Source organism: Haemaphysalis longicornis, unplaced genomic scaffold (genome assembly GCF_048455015.1).
Source record: "Haemaphysalis longicornis isolate Haplotype H1 unplaced genomic scaffold, Haemaphysalis longicornis Haplotype H1 scaffold_9, whole genome shotgun sequence".
Taxonomy (NCBI): domain Eukaryota; kingdom Metazoa; phylum Arthropoda; class Arachnida; order Ixodida; family Ixodidae; genus Haemaphysalis; species Haemaphysalis longicornis.
Window position 1 is genome coordinate 163,109,159 of NW_027526460.1, and position 17,587 is coordinate 163,126,745.

The window sequence follows — 17,587 nt, forward strand, 5'->3', positions numbered from 1 at the left end:
GCGACTGCATCTCATTCACTCGCCTTGTCCATGCAGCGTCGGCGTTGTTGTTATCCGCCACTCCCCCATTCTCCTCGCCGCGCGAGCTGCGCTCTCGGCCGCTCACCCCCTCTTACTCCGATGCCCCTCTCTCGTCCACACCCCTCCCTCTACACTACAACAAAAAAGTAATAGTTAGCGGCGTCCGGTTTCGATCCCACGACCCTGTGGGCGGAACGCGAGGTACATGGTGCTCTTCCCACTGCCCCACAAAACCGAGACAGAATCAAATGCTACGAGCGCGCCTTATATCCTTGACTCATTCAAACTACGTCAAGAAGCGACCGATACAACGCATGATGGGGCAATAATTAACACTTGCAATAAAAGAAAAGAAGCTCCCACTTACAGCAACAATGATGGAGTAAAGGTCGTTGCGACAGCGAAGCCCCAAGCATATCACTTAAAGAGATTGACCAAGATTGGCCAGTAAAACATAATAATAACCATAAAACATAATAATCATACGCATTCCCGACACGTTTGACGTGATTTCAGAATCAATCCAACGGAAACACCTAGTGAACCCCACGATGCGTCGCATCTACACAGGGTTCCCCTCGCGGGGAGGTGGGCGCAATTTTTCTTTTTTTATTTTTTGTCGGCTCAAATAAAAACGTTTTTCCTCCTCCTCCAACATCTCTGGACTCTGTACCGCGCAGCCACTGAAGCGGATGTTTCAGCAGTTCAAACCGCAAAAAAAAAAATATTTTCTTAAAAACACCTTGTCAAGAGTGTTGCTTAAAAATTTCGGAATGTTCTTAACCCCTCTGAAAGCAGTAGAACAGTTCTTACAAGCCCTAAAGGTAAATCATTTCATTACAAAGAATGCTCAACCGTATTCAATAGCCTGTTTTCTGATTCCTTTTCAAAGCCGTCAATTTCACAACTACCAGAGTTTCCCCGCAATACTTAGTTGCCTATGTATCCAATAATAACTGACACCGGTGGTATTTGTATGATTATTGATTCTATTAAAACATCGGTAGCGTTTAGCATTGATGGTATAAGTAATAAATTTCTAAAAGAACACCAAGGTTCTATTGTGTTAGCTAAAATCTTTCAGCAATCACTGGACACCAGCGAATTACCAGATGACTTGAAAATAGGGATGGTGGTACCAGCGTTTAAGTCTGGAGACAAACATTCACCCTTAAATTACAGACTCATTTCCATCACTAGTGTGCTGTGCAGCATTCTGCAGCCTATATTCTATTCGCACATATCCAACTTCCTAGATTTCATTTCATTTTTCCACACATTTCACTATAGATTCCACAAAACATTCTCTTATGAGATGCAATTGGTTCTGTTCACTCACAAACTTTAAGCCATTCTGGACCGCGCTTCTTTCGCACTCTCATTTTTTTTGTATTTTGCGAAAGCCTCTGGTAAAGTCTCTCAGTGGTACTTCTACGGAAACTCCGAAATATTGGAATTGAAACTAACGTATTAAAGTGGCTCGAACGTTTTCTTACTAATAGCGAACGATTTGTCACAAGTAACGACGTTATTCATTGCTTGCCCCCGTAATATGAGGCATTCCCCAAAGAACAGTTCTAGGCTCTTTACTAAAAAAGCAGATGGGACCGAAGAACACACAACTCAGAACAGTTCGACGGCTTGCAGGAAGAGTGACAAGGTGAGTGACAAAAGAAACGCCGGCGTCAGGATAGCCGGAAAAATAAAAGAAACACGACAGGGGCCGTCAATCACTCGCGGCGGTGGCACATAAATTAAGATGGCCACTGACCTTAACGGAGAGCGCACAGAAAGCGGTGGAAGCCGCGCTTATGCTTCGTTGACGACAACTTTACAGGCAAATAGGCATGGTAGCTAAAGCATGGGCATGGTCTCCGGGTTCAGAGCCTAAAACATGCGCAATTCAGCTGTCGCAGCGGAAGGACGTTCCTCTTTCATCACTGTTGGGCCTATTTTTCCCCAGCTTGGCCAGGCGGCCTAAGAGGTCGCCACTGACCATAAACCGGGGTGAAGGGCTAAGTGCAAATACAATTACCGCCCCACACTCGGGGGTAGCGCGAACCCCGTGTTGGGAAGAACGCAAGCGCGCCCCTTTATTTTCGGTAGTGGTATACGCCTCGATCGCGGCCTGTAGGGACGCCTCTAAAATCCCCCTAGCGGCCCGTTTCGAAAGTAGGCGCGGGAGTGTCCATCCCGCACCCCACTGTCGCCGCTGTTTTTGGGGCATGTTCACGACTGAGATTTAGCGTTTGCAGGCGTTGAAAATTCATGTTTATGTGGAGCAGTCACTCTGTTCTCAAAGGGGGGTGTGTTTACGAGAGTGTAAATGTTTCTGACGCGATCTTAGTGTGGTATATTCGATCTGTATAAGCCCCAGGTGTGTGTCACAGGCCAGCGTCGCGGAAACGTCGTATGCATGGACCTGATTGTAGTTACACTGCCCCGATTTTACTAGCAGTGTCTCCCTAACCACCAGTTCCTCAGATGTTCATGCTACGGGTATACACTACGATGTTAATCCGTTTTGTGCACTTATATATTCAGCGGAACACTCATACCTGACAGCACGCCAGTTACTTTTGCCAATATTACACCTCATATATTGATCACCGCCATTTACAAACGAGTGTGTGTTAATTTCAGGAACATTCAACGTAAGTAAGATGGATATTGCATAATTATGCTCGGTGATCAGCACACGACAAAGAGTCGTCTTGTCGTGAGGTGAGCGCCTGCAAGCATTCATCTGCTACATATGAGAGCAGCCCGCAGATGGGCTTAGAATATAATCGGCGTCCGCGACTAAACGCTTCTTGGAAATATCGTCACATGGCACAGGGAGCCTGCAGAATAAAGGAGAAACTGAAACCAGATGGCCTTATCACATACCACACTCTTCCAACGACTAAAGTTTGGGTTTGGGCTAGTTGGTTCATAATTAAACTGTGAAACAGCGCTTTAAAGGAGGACAGCGAGAGAAGAAGACACATACACGAGCAACGCTTGTGTCTGTGTCTTCTTCTCTCGCTGTCCTCTTTTAAAGCGCTGTTTCACAGTTTAATTCTTTCAACGACACCTTTCATCTCTTGTAAACTGCCTACCCTGTATACTTCCAAAAATGCGTCCGCCGAACGATCAGCTGTTTTTTGAAGTCTAAAAACAAAACGACAGTGAACGCGAGATGTGTGTGTGTGATTACTAAAACGTTCATTGCTTGATTTCGCTCCGCATTTGTACACAGCGTCTCCCTCGTGTACCCCCCCCCCCCCCTATACCTCGCGAAATAGCAGTGCATTTAGCGTATAGTTGATCTGGTGAGCCCTACCTGGCTTAAGTTTCGACGAACGTTTTTAGCGTGTCAGAAGCTGCACTGTGTTTTTTTTTTATTTCCGTTAGAGCTATTAGGTTTCTTCCGCACTTGCACAGCATTCATTTTTCCGTTGTTCCATATGATATTGCCTTTGTTCTTGCTATAAGGCGTGTGCGGGCACATATGTAACGACGTACAGGCTTGGAATATACTTAACATTTTCGCATGGTTTATATTCTTATAAAAGGCATAAGTTATTGTCCGGAATTGGCTAATAACATCACCGAAACATATTTTTCTGCGGCGTATATATTCAAAACGAAGCCGCATTCGTTGTACGCGCTGCAAAATGAAGCCAACCGCTCACTGTGGCAGTATGAGGTCCAAACGAGGCGACAGTAGAATTCATTTGTGCCTGATGTATTTGGAGGTGACAGGGGTGATATGCTGCTACCGTCGCCGACGCCCGGAAGAGCGGCGACGAAGCGCGCAGAACCGCGTTCCCGGGTGGCTCTTGCAGGTGATCGCGTGCTCTACAAATACGCAGAAGCTTTTCAAGTGACCTAAACGTACTCTTTGCTTATAGACGTCACCATAACAAGCTTTTTTAGGGCGCGGAAAAGCGAAGAGAAGCGAAACAGAACCAAAACACTGCACGAGCCCCTATCAACCACGCAGCGCACACCCCGTCAACGCCGCGGACAAGAGCCGGCAGGCGGCGCAGCGATCGCGAAGCTCGAGGCGTTACACCGACTGTCCAAAAACACACAAATAAAAAAGCAATGAGCACATAAAACATTAAAAAACAACGATGTATGTATCAAAAGGAAATTATTCCCCAGTGAAACGTTCAAGAGCACGTATAGGCGACAATATGCCCGGCCTCACAGCCCTCCAGCCCTCACGATATTAAACTCGTGTACAACCTTTGATTCGCACTGTTCGCTTTCTTTTGTACTAGAAAACCACTCTGCCAAAGTGTAACTTTTATGGCAGCAAATTGGTGGTTTTCGGACATTATCGGTCGGGACAAGGTGTCTGGGCGCAAATGGACATGGACACAAAGGTTGTTAAAAGCGCATGCGGAATGCCGTGTCCGTCTGATCAACCCACTGGATACCGCACTCAACATGTCGAAGTGACTGACGGAAGTGCACAAGGATGTTAATCGACCAGATTTAATGGAAATCCCCAAGGTAAAGTAAGTTTCTGTGAAGGAAAGTTTGAAATCCACCTAAATGCAGCCATACGCCTACAAAGAAAAGCTATACAGCTTTCTCAGAAACTTCGCAGTTGAAGAAAAATTCGTCCTGGTCCAGGATGAATTTTTCTTCAACTGCGAAGTTTCTGAGAAAGCTGTATAGCTTTCCTTTCTAGCTGCATTTAGGTGGATGTCAAACTTTCCTTCACAAGTGCACAGGGAGAGACAGATAGCTTTTATTTCGTCAGGAACCGATGTTTTATATCGCCTGAAGGATGCCTAAAGCGTGCCATTTGTTTCACTCAGCCCTGCAGACGCTGCTAGCCGCCGCGTACCATTGCAAAATTGGTGCCCATGCCTTTCCCCACGCTGATCCCACGTATAGAGCGTTGGCATATATATATATATATATATATATATATATATATATATATATATATATATATATATATATATATATATATATATATACAGAAAGATAGGTCAGCAGTCTACAATGCCAAAGGAGGCATAGGGGTGTGGTAAGGCTCTTTTCTTTTTTTACTACGGTTAATGAAGTAAACATTTTTTTAATATACAGAAGAAAGACAGAAAGAAAAACACGCGCCCAGAGTGGGGACCGAACCCACGCCTTTCGATTACATGTCGAATGCCTTACCAATTCGGCTATACTGTCGCCCAGATAGCCCAGACAGTCGCCCAGATAGCCGAATTGGTAAGGCATTCGACATGTAATCGAAAGGCGTGGGTTCGGTCCCCACTCTGGGCGCGTGTTTTTCTTTCTGTCTTTCTTCTGTATATTAAAAAAATGTTTACTTCGTTAACCGTAGTAAAAAAAGAAAAGAGCCTAACCACACCCCTATGCCTCCTTTGGCATTGTAGACTGCTGACCTATCTTTCTGTATTTCCTCAACGAGCCCCTCATTTCCTTACTATATTATTCTGCGAAAGCCTAGCGAGGGTCTCGGTTCAGGCAGCCTTGATGCCTAGGTAGCATAAGAGGGCTTCCCGCCAAGTTACCCGCTCATGACAGGCTGTAGACGTTGGAGTCACGCCCCGGGGGTTGAAAAGAAGGTCCCCTTCTCCCCGTGTAGTCAGAGTGGCGCTGGCTATCACCCTCAAGTGTCAGATACACTTCTGGTAAATATAAATAGCCCAGAAAGTGAAGGAGATCACAGTCGCCCAGATAGCCGAATTGGTAAGGCATTCGACATGTAATCGAAAGGCGTGGGTTCGGTCCCCACTCTGGGCGTGTGTTTTTCTTTCTTTCTTTCTTCTGTATATTAAAAAAATGTTTACTTCATTAACCGTAGTAAAAAAAGAAAAGAGCCTAACCACACCCCTATGCCTCCTTTGGCATTGTAGACTGCTGACCTATCTTTCTGTATTTCCTCAACGAGCCCCTCATTTCCTTACTATATTATTCTGCGAAAGCCTAGCGAGGGTCTCGGTTCAGGCAGCCTTGATGCCTAGGTAGCATAAGAGGGCTTCCCGCCAGTTACCCGCTCATGACAGGCTGTAGACGTTGGAGTCACGCCCCGGGGGTTGAAAAGAAGGTCCCCTTCTCCCCGTGTAGTCAGAGTGGCGCTGGCTATCACCCTGAAGTGTCAGATACACTTCTAGTAAATATAAATATCCCAGAAAGTGAAGGAGAACACAGTCGCCCAGATAGCCGAATTGGTAAGGCATTCGATATGCAATCGAAAGGCGTGGGTTCGGTCCCCACTCTGGGCGCGTGTTTTTCTTTCTTTCTTTCTTCTGTATAGTAAAAAAATGTTTACTTCATTAACCGTAGTAAAAAAAGAAAAGAGCGTAACCACACCCCTATGTCTCCTTTGGCATTGTAGACTGCTAACCTATCTTTCTGTATTTCCTCAACGAGCCCCTCATTTCCTTACTATATATATATATATATATATATATATATATATATATATATATATATATATATATATATATATATATATATATATTTATAATCGGAATGGGAAATGAGGGGCTAACCCGCCGCGGTGGCTCAGTGGCTAAGGCGTTGCGCTGCTGAGCACGAGGTCGCGGGTTCGATTCCCGGCCGCGGCGGCCGCTTTTCTGATGGAGGCGAAAAGCAAAAACGCCCGTGTGTACGAGATTTCGGCGCACGTTAAAGATCCCCAGGTGGTCAAAATTAATCCGGAGCCCTCCACTACGGCGCGCCTCATCGCCTGTGTTGCGTCGGCGCGTTAAACCCTTCAATCAATCAATCAAATGAGGGGCTCGTAAAATTAATACGGAAATAAGGATTGGCCTCCAAGAATTCCAAGGAAAGCAAAGGGGAGGATGCGGTAGGTCCTTTAAACAGATAAAGAATTTTTGGACAAACGAAAGTACAGAAAAAATGCCCGCCGGGTGGGTTCCGAACCCACGACCTCCAGAATACGCGTCTGGTGCGATGACCACTCTACGCTACCGGTAGGGCTGTTTTTCCCCTCCACTTTCTCGGGTGGAGGGGAAATTTTAAGGAATTTGTCTGCGCTTATGGGAGGTAGCCTGCGCTTATGGGAGGGGTGGAGGGGGCCTACTTTTTTGCCCCCGGGCCGTGACTCGAGCGTCTGCGACAGGTCAAGAGTGGTCGACCATCGTTGAATCCTCTTAAGCTATTTATGTCCCCAAGACTGCCAGCACAGGGACCCTCGCTATGCCTGTAGCGAATCAGAATGGGAAATGAACGGCTCGTTGAAATAACACAGAAATAAGGATTGGCTTGGCAGCGAAGAATGCCAAGGAAAGCAAAGTGGAGGATGCGGTAGGTACCTTAACATAAATACACAAGAAAGTCGAGGGGAAAAACAACCCCGCCTGTAGCGTAGCGGTCATCGCACCCACCCAGCGGCGATTATTTTTCCACTTTCTTTGTTTCACAAATTATTTATCTGTTCCCATGACCTAACGCATCCTCCTCTTTGCTTATATATATATATATATATATATATATATATATATATATATATATATATATATATATATAACACAGAAATAAGGGTTGGCAGTCGAGAAAACCTCGGAAAGCAAAGGGGAGGATGTGGTAGATCATTGAAACAGATTAAGAATTTGGAAAGAAAGAAAGAAAGTGAAGAAAAAATGCCCGCCAGGTGGGATCCGAACCCACGACCTCCAGAATACCGGTCTGGTACGATTCTGGAGGTCGTGGGTTCGGATCCCACCTGGCGGGCATTTTTTCTTCACTTTCTTTCTTTCTTTCCAAATTCTTAATCTGTTTCAATGATCTACCACATCCTCCCCTTTGCTTTCCGAGGTTTTCTCGACTGCCAACCCTTATTTCTGTGTTATTTTCAACGAGCCCCTCATTTCCTATATATATATATATATATGCATGAGGGGCTGAGCGTGTGGGTTACGTGTAACCAGAGTCCTTCAATGCCTTTCTGGTCATGAAACTTGTCTGTCACGCTATGGGAGAGATGCGTACGCTGCCGCGCCGCGGCGCTGGTGTTCATCGGAGGGCAGCCGGGGGCGTGATCATAGCGCGTTTGGCAGGGAACGGACCACGGAGTAAGATAAAACAGACGCTGGCAGCCTTATCCGCTGTGCGCTTTCGCTTTACGTGTCGTGGGCCGCTCAAATGGATTTATGTGAGTAGCGAAAAAATTTGGTGTGAACGCACATGCTGCTACAGGGTTCCTGCCTGCCGGTCGGGCTACAGAGCAGCGGCGGCCGCCCTATGCCCTCCGATCTGCGGTGGCGCCACTCGCGGTAGCCTTTGTCCCCGTACGAAACTTGGCCGGGAGTTTCATGACAAGCGAAGCACATTGAAGGACTCAGGTGTAACTGATTTTTTGTGTGGCTCAACGCCCCGAATCTAAACAGGTATAGTAGGGCTCCGCATTAATTTGGACCACCTTGCGATCGTTAATGTGCGCCGAAATCTCGAACACACGGGCGTTCTTGCTTTTCGAGTCCATCAGAAAAGTGGCCGCCGCGATGGGGATCCAACCCGCGGACTTGGGCTCAGCAGCACTATGCGATAGCGACTGAGCCACCGTGGCGGGTGTGGGTGTACGTGTACAAGCGTGTAAATAAGGGTAGCGTCCTGGGCACGTTGGTACTCCATTGTTAAATAAAATGATTGCGCTAAAAAGGGACACGGACAGAGTGCGGACGTAGCGCCGTGTGTGTCTGTCCTCACTCCGTCCGTGTCCCTTTTTAGCGCAATAATTTTATTTAACAAGCGCGTAAACCCACCAGGGTATCAACACAGCTTCTTAACCTGTCATACCTGCAGCAGAGAATTAACAACGTAATTTCTAAAATTCTTTTCTTTTTCTCTTTCGCAGGCCAACTTGAGGTACTTGAGCTTGCACCAACCACGAGTTCAATTGAGAATAGTCGGTATCACCGTGACAAGACACGTAAGATGTTCAACGTTTGTTACAGAAAAAAGCCTTTTTTGTTCCGTCTGAACTTGACAGTTCCAGTTCTTCTGCGTGGCTGTCGCTCGAGCCAGCTAGAACTGTTAGTGCTTACTCTGCTGACTAGAGTGTCACTTAAACACTGCGAACGGTTTGCTTAGTGATTTGTTAAAGTGGCGTCTTACAGGGAAAGGGCGCAGTTTGTGAAAAATATTTTTCTATGTGCTAGGCTGGAGTTATTGGCGTTGAGATGTTTGAGCGGCGCCCTCTGGCTGGAAAGTTGGCTCACGGACTCGCGCCGCTGTCGTCTGCTAAACTCCTCTTGTTAGGGGCGACAGTGTCTGTGCTAGAAATCACCCGATTTGACGATTTAGTGCATTAAAAAGCGCATTTCAAATAATTCAGTTATTTTGCCATCTTCTGACACCTCTGAGTAATTTCAAGCTGTATCTCGCACTAGTTTGCAACACACGATGAGAGTGGAACAACTTTCTTCAGAGCACCGGGCAAATGATGGCGTGTAACGCGTGCTTTCTAGCTCATTTTCGAGGTTCAGCACTCAAAGTTCCTCGATAAGTATCCAAATGCGTAGGCTTCCCAAAGTATTTTTGAGATGCTCCTATGATGACGTAACAGTAATGCTACGCACGGAGCAGCGGGCAATTACACGTGCACCGCACAGCGGGAAATAAAACGGCTGTCTTCTATTTCTTCTGCCGTTTTTGTTGTTGAGTTTCATCCGATCAATGTATTTTTCTGTGCCCAACGCATTCATTTTCTAGCACAGTCACAAACGGCTTATTAGGAAGCTTGGGGGTGTTGGGGAGGCTCGCGACGTTGGTGTGGATCTTTTTTTTTCGGGCTGTAAGGCATACAATATATCTATCTTCTTCACAAATCGGCTTTCGTTGTGGCTGCATACAAGAAGATGCATATCCGCAGCGTGCGTTGTTTATTCACATGCAAATGTAAGTAAAAGGATTCTGCTTCTCCCCCGGCAAACGGCGCAGACAACGTTGTCGAGTACTGGAAGGCGACATTGTGCCCCGAATTTCTATTCGAACTATCGTTATCACAACGAAATGACTGCCATCCCGCACAGTTAACACATGATTACGGTGTCGAAGCTTGATATACTCGCTAACGAACGCAATAAATAGTACACGGTTTCCAGTACAACCACTGCGAATGCGCAGAGACCTGAATCGTAACCGAGGAATATGCACAAGCAGATCTTTATTGTTTTCGAAGCATTTCGGCTGTAAAGAACAAATCCTGCCCTACTCGTGATAGGGCTCCTGCGCTGGAGCTTTGGCGACATGCAGCGCCCCTACTGGCCGACGCCTCTTTGTAGTACAAAAGCAGACGACCCTCGCCGCACTCCAGTGTTTTCAATTACAAGGCAGAGTAAACATTGGTTGTACTTAGTTTAATCGCTTTGTGGCACGTTTACACGTATGAATATGAAATATCTATTAAAGTAGTTGCAGAGGCTAAAAAAAAACAATATCCGCTAAAACGAGCCGATTTATCCGCTTTCTTTTGAGCGAGCTGTCGCGGTCGTCGCGGCGGGGGACAGTAACCAGGTCGGGTGGTCTAACTTCCTGACGACAATTATCGTTCTTTCTGCCTGCGTACAGTCGACAAAGGAAAGTTGACTAGTAGCATAAACACGGAACGCTGCTAGTCTTATACCCTGAGGTAACTGCCAAAGGCTGCTTCAACGGGAGCATGCAAGCGAACGCGAGAATTGCGCAGCCGACTCAGCTGACACTGCTGGCCTGGCACCGCCTTGAAAGCGAGTGAAAATTTTGTTTTGCATTTTCGCAAACTAAATGATTCTTGGGAAAACGTTTTACGCCGCACGATTTACGAACGGCAGGGTACATGTATACTAGCGAGTAGGTGAGGCAATAGCGTCAAAAAAACAAATTCGGCGCTATTAAAGGACGCAAAAGAAGCACCGAATCGCATGCCCGCTGCCTGCAGAGATGTGTACTTCTATATTTGCATAATAGAACACAGCCGCATACACGGTACAAGGCCCCCAATATTTACATACGATCATCACTGACTCTGTTGGTTATCTTGTAGTGCAGGGGTCATCGCTAACAATCTGAACGCCGACACGCCAGTTTTGTCCTCAAATGGAGTTGGACAGCGGGACAAGAAAAGAGAATTGGTCGCTTCCAGTTGAATAGTCCCCCATCTTCACACTTCGCCAGATTATTGTCAAATATTATTGGCAATTCGCTGAATTCTTTCTCTTTGCATTCAAAGCCCCCCTCCCTCTCCCACCCGATTTGCCGTTCAGCCCTCCTCCGTGTAGGCTGCATCCTACTGCAGGGCCGTACACTTCAAAACGTTGCTGACCCTTATTCTAGCCTATTAAGTGCGAACTGGGGATATATGATGCAAGATCGAAATTAAGTAAAGGGAGAGCAAACAAAAAAAGCGAGTGGCCTCTCAATTCACCCGACCACCTTGTTTTACAGCCACTAATTTCGGAATTGCAAAATAGATTTCACGCTTCTGACGCTCTGTTTATTGAATTTGCACGCAATAGTGCGCAGGTACGCAAAAGAGCGGCGCGCTCTATTGCGAGAAAGAGCGGCGCGACGTGGACTGAGGACCCCGCCCACTAAACTGCTCGATTTCACTTTTAAACCAAGTATTCTTCTCCGCCTTCTACTCCTCCGCTTGTGTGCAGTTTGATTGTAACGCATATCTGAATATTCTGAAGATATGGCTGTGCGAAATGCACCAAAATATGCCTGCAGGTCTGAACAAACACAGTGTTACTATAATTTTACCGTATATGTGACTCGTTCTGCTCAATAAGGCTCCATACCGGTTAGAAGCCTGGTATAAAACCAGCTCCCGCCGATACACCAGTAGGTTATTTCGAACTCAAGCTACATTTTTTGCGGCCCATAGTGCATGTCGGCATACTTTGATGCCATGACAACGTAAAGTGATAATTTCGAGCGTTCGGCAAGGTTGCAAAAACTCTTTTACCTTACATACGATTACCGGGAATTGTAATGCCTCCTGCCAAAGCCGACAGTGCCGCCGGCGGTACGCCTTTGTCCTCTGTTTTAGCGACAATTGTTTTGGGCCTGTTTTGGTCCACCTTCGCGTCCATTGCGCAGTGCCTTCACACGGCTTTTGATTAACTTGTTTGACAGCACCTCCAGGGTAACCCGCACCCGACAGACTTAAGTGGTCGTACGGCAAACATACGTTAAGGATTCGTTTGCACGGTGGGAAAACCACATACAAACATCTAGCCACTAGACAAACGCTTCCTTTTGCACACTATTTGCCACGAATGGGTCTCCGTTTTCAAAATTGGTGATTACCAATTCGGTTGTGCTTTAAGAGGTATTAAAAAAGGCGAAAGTAGCAACTGGTTCTGATAAATAGTGATTACCAATGTTCCCTCAGCTCTCTCGCAATTCTCAAACTTACCAAACTATTATGTCTGAATCGGAATAAATAGGAATCACTCAGCTCACATGCCGAATTGTTTCGGTGTCTCCGCTTGTGTCGTGCGGTGGTGTAGCCCCCCGCTAGCACATCAGGATGGCTAGGTTCCGACGTGTCACCCTTCGAAAGACGCTCCTCTTCGTTTTATTCCTCGCTACTCACGGCCGGGGTGCAGCGGCGGCGTCCACCGCTCTAGCCCGGCCGTGGCCGACGCTGCTGCGTTCGGGACGCCGCCCCTACGACTTCCAGGTAATGGCTCGCAGAATCTCTGGTTTCACTCTTTGTAGAGCCACGTGTGTGAATTGAAGTGACGTCGCACGGGCAATTGTTGTGGGTGTCGTTTAAAGCTTTGCTTTCCAACCACCTTCACAGCGTGGATTGGAGCCAGTTTTTTTTTTTGTGAAGCTCCGTGAGAGGGCGGGAGATATCAGCGAAACCTCGGATGAACCGAGAGAAATAGGAGCACGGGCCCACAAAACTTCGAAAGTCTTTCGATGACTGGGGCACCGGAAAATCCTTAACCGCCTTGATCTTGTCGGGGTCAGGCTGCACTCCATTAGCATCGACAAGGTAACCCAGGATGGTTAGTTCGCGCCTGGCGAATCGACATTTCGCGGACTAGGATTTCGGACAGGTGATGGAGATGAGCGTCGAACGATGGAGAAGAGATAACGTCGTCGAAGTAGCGCAGGCATGTGGACCATTTGGATCTCCGCAAGAGATAGACCATCACGTGTTCGAAGGTAGAGCGGTATTTACGAAGGAGTATTTAGAGGCTAGTTATTACAAAAGCATATTGGAAGAGACCACCGCGCAAGCCAGAGAGCGAACGCCACGCGTTTCACCATCAGCGTAGTAGTAGTAGTAGTAAACTTTATTCACACCAAAGGTAGAAGGGCAGGGGGTAGAGTTAAGGGTGGAATCCTATTTGCAGGACTCAGTGGCGAAAGCCCCTAGCTTGGCTCTTTCCAGCAGTTCTCGCTGACTGGAGTGGTCTAAGCTGGACAGTGACGCTTGCTGGGACTCCATTGATGTGTTTTGATTATTCTGTTGCCATATGATCGGGCAGTTCTATATATGTGGAAGAGGTCTGCCTTCTGATGTCATTGATGACATTCTTCGCTGTACTTATCTGGAAACATAAGGGCTGCTCAGGACTTGTGTGGGTAGGTATTGGTCTGGATTTTTTAAAGATTTCTAGCCTCCTCTGCGTCTAGTAGAAGGTGAGGTGTCGGCATTATTTTGCTGGTTAGTCTGTATAACCGGAGGCAGTCGGTAGCCGCACTATATGGCGTATGAGTGCTTAGACTCACCGCGGTCCATGATTTGCCACGTGAGGGAGCGCGCTTTTTCGTTTCCTTCCAGTCTCTGATGGCCTGGGGTACATATTATTTTGTGTTTGCCTTTCGGTGTCAGAGGCATTATAACCGTTGCTGTTTTAGAAATTATTCCGCAAATTAGGTTTCTAATTGCTCGCGTGAAGTTAGTAATTATGGTGAGATTGTTCTTTTTTGTGGTCGCCCCACATTATGGCCACTAGGATGGCGGTGGTTTCGGCTTCTTGTATGTTCTGTTTGTTGCACATTAGGAAGTCTATCGTTTTCCAGTCGCAGTTGACTACCACCGCTGAGGCGTTGCCACAGCTGTTAGTTGCCGCGTCGGTGTAGACTGCGTCCGGGTCCTTGCCGTAGGCCTTCCTAATGTATCTTTTCCTCGATAGTCATCTTCCTTTTTTGTATGTAGGGTTCATTTTTTGGGGAATGGGGGGAATTTTGAGGCTTGTGCTTTGTTGAGGAGAAAGTTCTGTCCCTTTCTGTATGTACTCTGAGTGGACTGAGTACCCGGCTCCTCTCTGTATTTCTCTTCCAGTCTAAGATTTTCAGTAGTCGCTCTTTCTTGGCTTCCAAGAGAGTCTCTGTGACCTCCCGAAAGGTGTTGCACACTCCCAACTTGTAGAATTTCTCATTTGAGGTGTGTATGGGAATGCCGAGAGCTGTTGTCGTCTTCTCTCATGCCTTTTCTTGTTCTTGTGATTCTTCGGACGACTCTAGCCAATTGTTGTGTTGTTTCCTTTAGCTGGCCCAAGGTGGTGGTAGCCTTGTAGTCGTTTTGTATGTGCATGCCTAATATTTTTATCGTCGGCTTGAAGACAATGTTTTGGGGGTAATTTACTATGCTTCCAGAAGGAATTTCCTCTTCAGAGGGTCTTGTTCGAATGAGTTCAGTTTTTTCCGGGGCACATTTTAGGCCATTTCGTCGTATCGGCGCTTGTCACTCGTTGAGTGTTTCTTGTGGGATGAGTATGTTTTCTGAGAGGGTTCCACTTTTGCTCCAGATGGTGATGTCATCTGCGTAGATTGATTTGCCGATGTGTTCTTTCTCTTCCAACTTTTTTTTGCTATTTCAATCATCATTGTCAGGTTGAACAGTACTGGGGAGATGATGGCCCGTTGTGCAGTTCCCCTGTTAGGCATTTCGAAAGGTTCGGATCTAATGTTTCCAATGCCAATCATGGTTTTTCTGTTTGACTGGAAGTTTCTGATGTAATCATCAACTTTCTTGCCGCATCCTGCCTCTTCATCTGCTTTCAATATTGCCTCATGCGACACGTAGTCAAATGCCCCTGTCAGATTCAGGGCTAATTAAATTTGATCGTAGTCATCATTGCTACGAGGATGTCGCGTCTCAGCTGTAAAAACATGTTTCTACACTGCATGACTGGTTTCCGTAGTGGACTATTCACCGTCAGCGTCTTCTTCATTCGCTTTCTTGATGATGATAGTGGCGTAGCGCAGTACATGTAGCGTCCTCTCAGCGAGGAATTTAATTAATGCTCTGTAACAATCTTTCCGTCTTCCATTCCCTGCTGCGCGTTAGGGAGGCAGCTCGTCGGTACGGAGAGAACGCAGCGAGAAATCGTTCCTTTGCGAAGCCAGACTGCACCGCCAATCCCTGAGTATTGTGCGTTTAATGGACAAAGGCGGAAAAACTATTGTCATCGAATCCCCCGGCAGCGGCGGCGCTTGCCGTGAGATCCGTGTCACACACCGCAGTTGGAACGGCTGCTCTTCGGTAGCCGCAGCCGCTTTAGCCCCCGACACTATCGAGTCGGCATGCTTCCTCGCCTACGTGTGCTTGCTCGCCTTAGTGAGGCGCCATAACTTTATTATATGTACACCCCAAATTTCAAGGTTAAGGAGTTTTGGCCGGGCTTTGAGGAATCAGTCAGTCGATCGGGCTCTTGTTTGTATAGGTGTAGATCAACGCAGAAAGCCTCAGGCAAGCCATAACAGCATTTTTCCAACAAGATGAGAGCATCTTACGTGATTTTTAAAGGGAACTTCTCGACCTGTGGCGACTCCTGCTCGGAACATAGTCGCCAGTTACGCAGAGATGTCAATCATTTGACTCTGTTGCCAGTCAACGTGGATAATTGCACGAGTGGGTGTTCCATATTCTTGGATTCATAGTGCAAACAACAAAGAAATTCGAGAGTGAGAGACCTGTCTGTGTGTCTCATTTCCCCTCTCGTCATCGTTTCCTCCTTGTTTCCGCTGTAAATTGAAGAATGTGCTATAAGCCCCTTCGCTTGTCCTTTCAATAACGCTCCGATGTTGGGGTTTCGGGGAGGGGTAATTTCAAAGGCGTAATGTTCTGGAAAAAAAAAAAAAACCTTTCCTCAAAAGCGAAATTTTACTGACCTTGGATAGAGACAAAAATGATCGAATTGAAGCCCAAATTTTGATTCTTTCACACGTTCAGCTGATGTGTCTCGATATCTGAAGAGGCCACCCTTTGATTCCATTCAATGACAGGACACATTACTCAACTATGTTGGTTGGAAAATCTGGGGTCATTCTAAATGAAGTGGTCGATCGGTAGTACAGAAAAGGGGTGACTGCGCAGAAAATAAAATAGGCCCGTGAATAACCAAGACGAGGCCAAATTTCCCAACAAAGCTTCTGTAAAAAGGAACTACTTGAGTTAAAAAAATTGCGCTAACTTTTCGTTGAGCGATATTCCAACCGGGGTTTTACGGAATTCGAGACGAGGAATTCGAGAATTCGAGACGGAATTCGAGACCTCACAAACCACGAAAGCCAAAAGATTCAATTTTACTGAAGGTGAACCTAGTTAACGGATTGCAGAATTCCAATTAGAAACGTGTAGTAGAGACGCGTGCTCAACAATACCGAAAGGAATTTGAGCATGGTATTTGTGCAAGTATCGATTAGGTAGCGAGCGAATCATTAGCGTACAGGTAATGCGAGCAAAGCTACTGACCGAAGCCTCTCAGAGTAGCAGACAGTGGAGACAAAGGGGACCAATAGAAAATGGTGACGATGTTAATGAGTCGACACTCGCGCACTAGTGTACTTATTTCCATGGGGGCACCATCACATAAATATGCATGATAAAATTGGTCGACAAGTTTCATCGGAGTCGTGCAAAGACGACGGTTTCTTACTGTTTTCCTCAATAGCAGCTCTGTCGGGTGGCGGCGCACACAATACTAGCATACCCCTTTCGAAATTCGGCACTGATACCTTCGCGTTCTCTGCAACATAAGGAGTGCTTAGGTGTCCTTGAATTTCTTTCTGGCCTTTTTTTTCCTCAAAATTTTCATTGGGCTGATATACATAACTGATCTACGGACATTTTTTCTGCAATAACGTTTCGCTAGAAACATTTGTATGCCCACAGTAACATTTGTACGCCCTAAAGTTGCATTAAATGTGAAACAGGCGTAATTAAGAATGTCCCGCGTGTTTTCCTTGCTTTGCAGTTCGAGTGCTTTGTCAATATAGCGCTGCTATGGTGGCCATCCATATCGCTGCTTTCCGTTCCTCACTGCTGGCATTAGATGTCGCACCAGAAGTCAATGCAGGAAAGCCAGCTTTCCCTGGCGAGGAAAATCATCGTGAGGGAAGTGAAATATAGTTCAAAACGCCAAACTCTGTCTAATCGAAAGCTGAGATTACAGTGAACTAGAATTCTAGTTCACTATAGCAAAACATCTTCGAAGTGCAAAGTTCTTTTCTTCATCTTCGAAGTCCAAAGTCCAAATTCCAAATCATTGCACCCAAAACACACTACAGGGAAGCCAACTTACGCAATGGGTTTCCAAAAAGGAGCATGAAACCACTCTAGATAAAAAAG

At 46.4% G+C, this 17,587-nt stretch overlaps 1 protein-coding gene and 1 non-coding gene across 2 annotated transcripts in view; both read left to right on the plus strand.

Annotated features, from left to right (window-relative positions):
* Positions 1-17,587, plus strand: part of LOC144151723 (venom metalloproteinase BumaMPs1-like) — a 191,101-nt gene that overhangs the window by 66,922 nt on the left and 106,592 nt on the right. The window contains exon 7 of the mRNA XM_077682845.1: positions 8,864-8,938. Within this exon, the coding sequence (XP_077538971.1) occupies positions 8,864-8,938 (75 nt within the window). The remainder of the gene's footprint in view (positions 1-8,863; positions 8,939-17,587) is intronic.
* Trnaa-ugc (transfer RNA alanine (anticodon UGC)) lies at positions 6,195-6,266 on the plus strand. Its single transcript has one exon. It is a non-coding gene; the product is annotated as a tRNA-Ala (tRNA).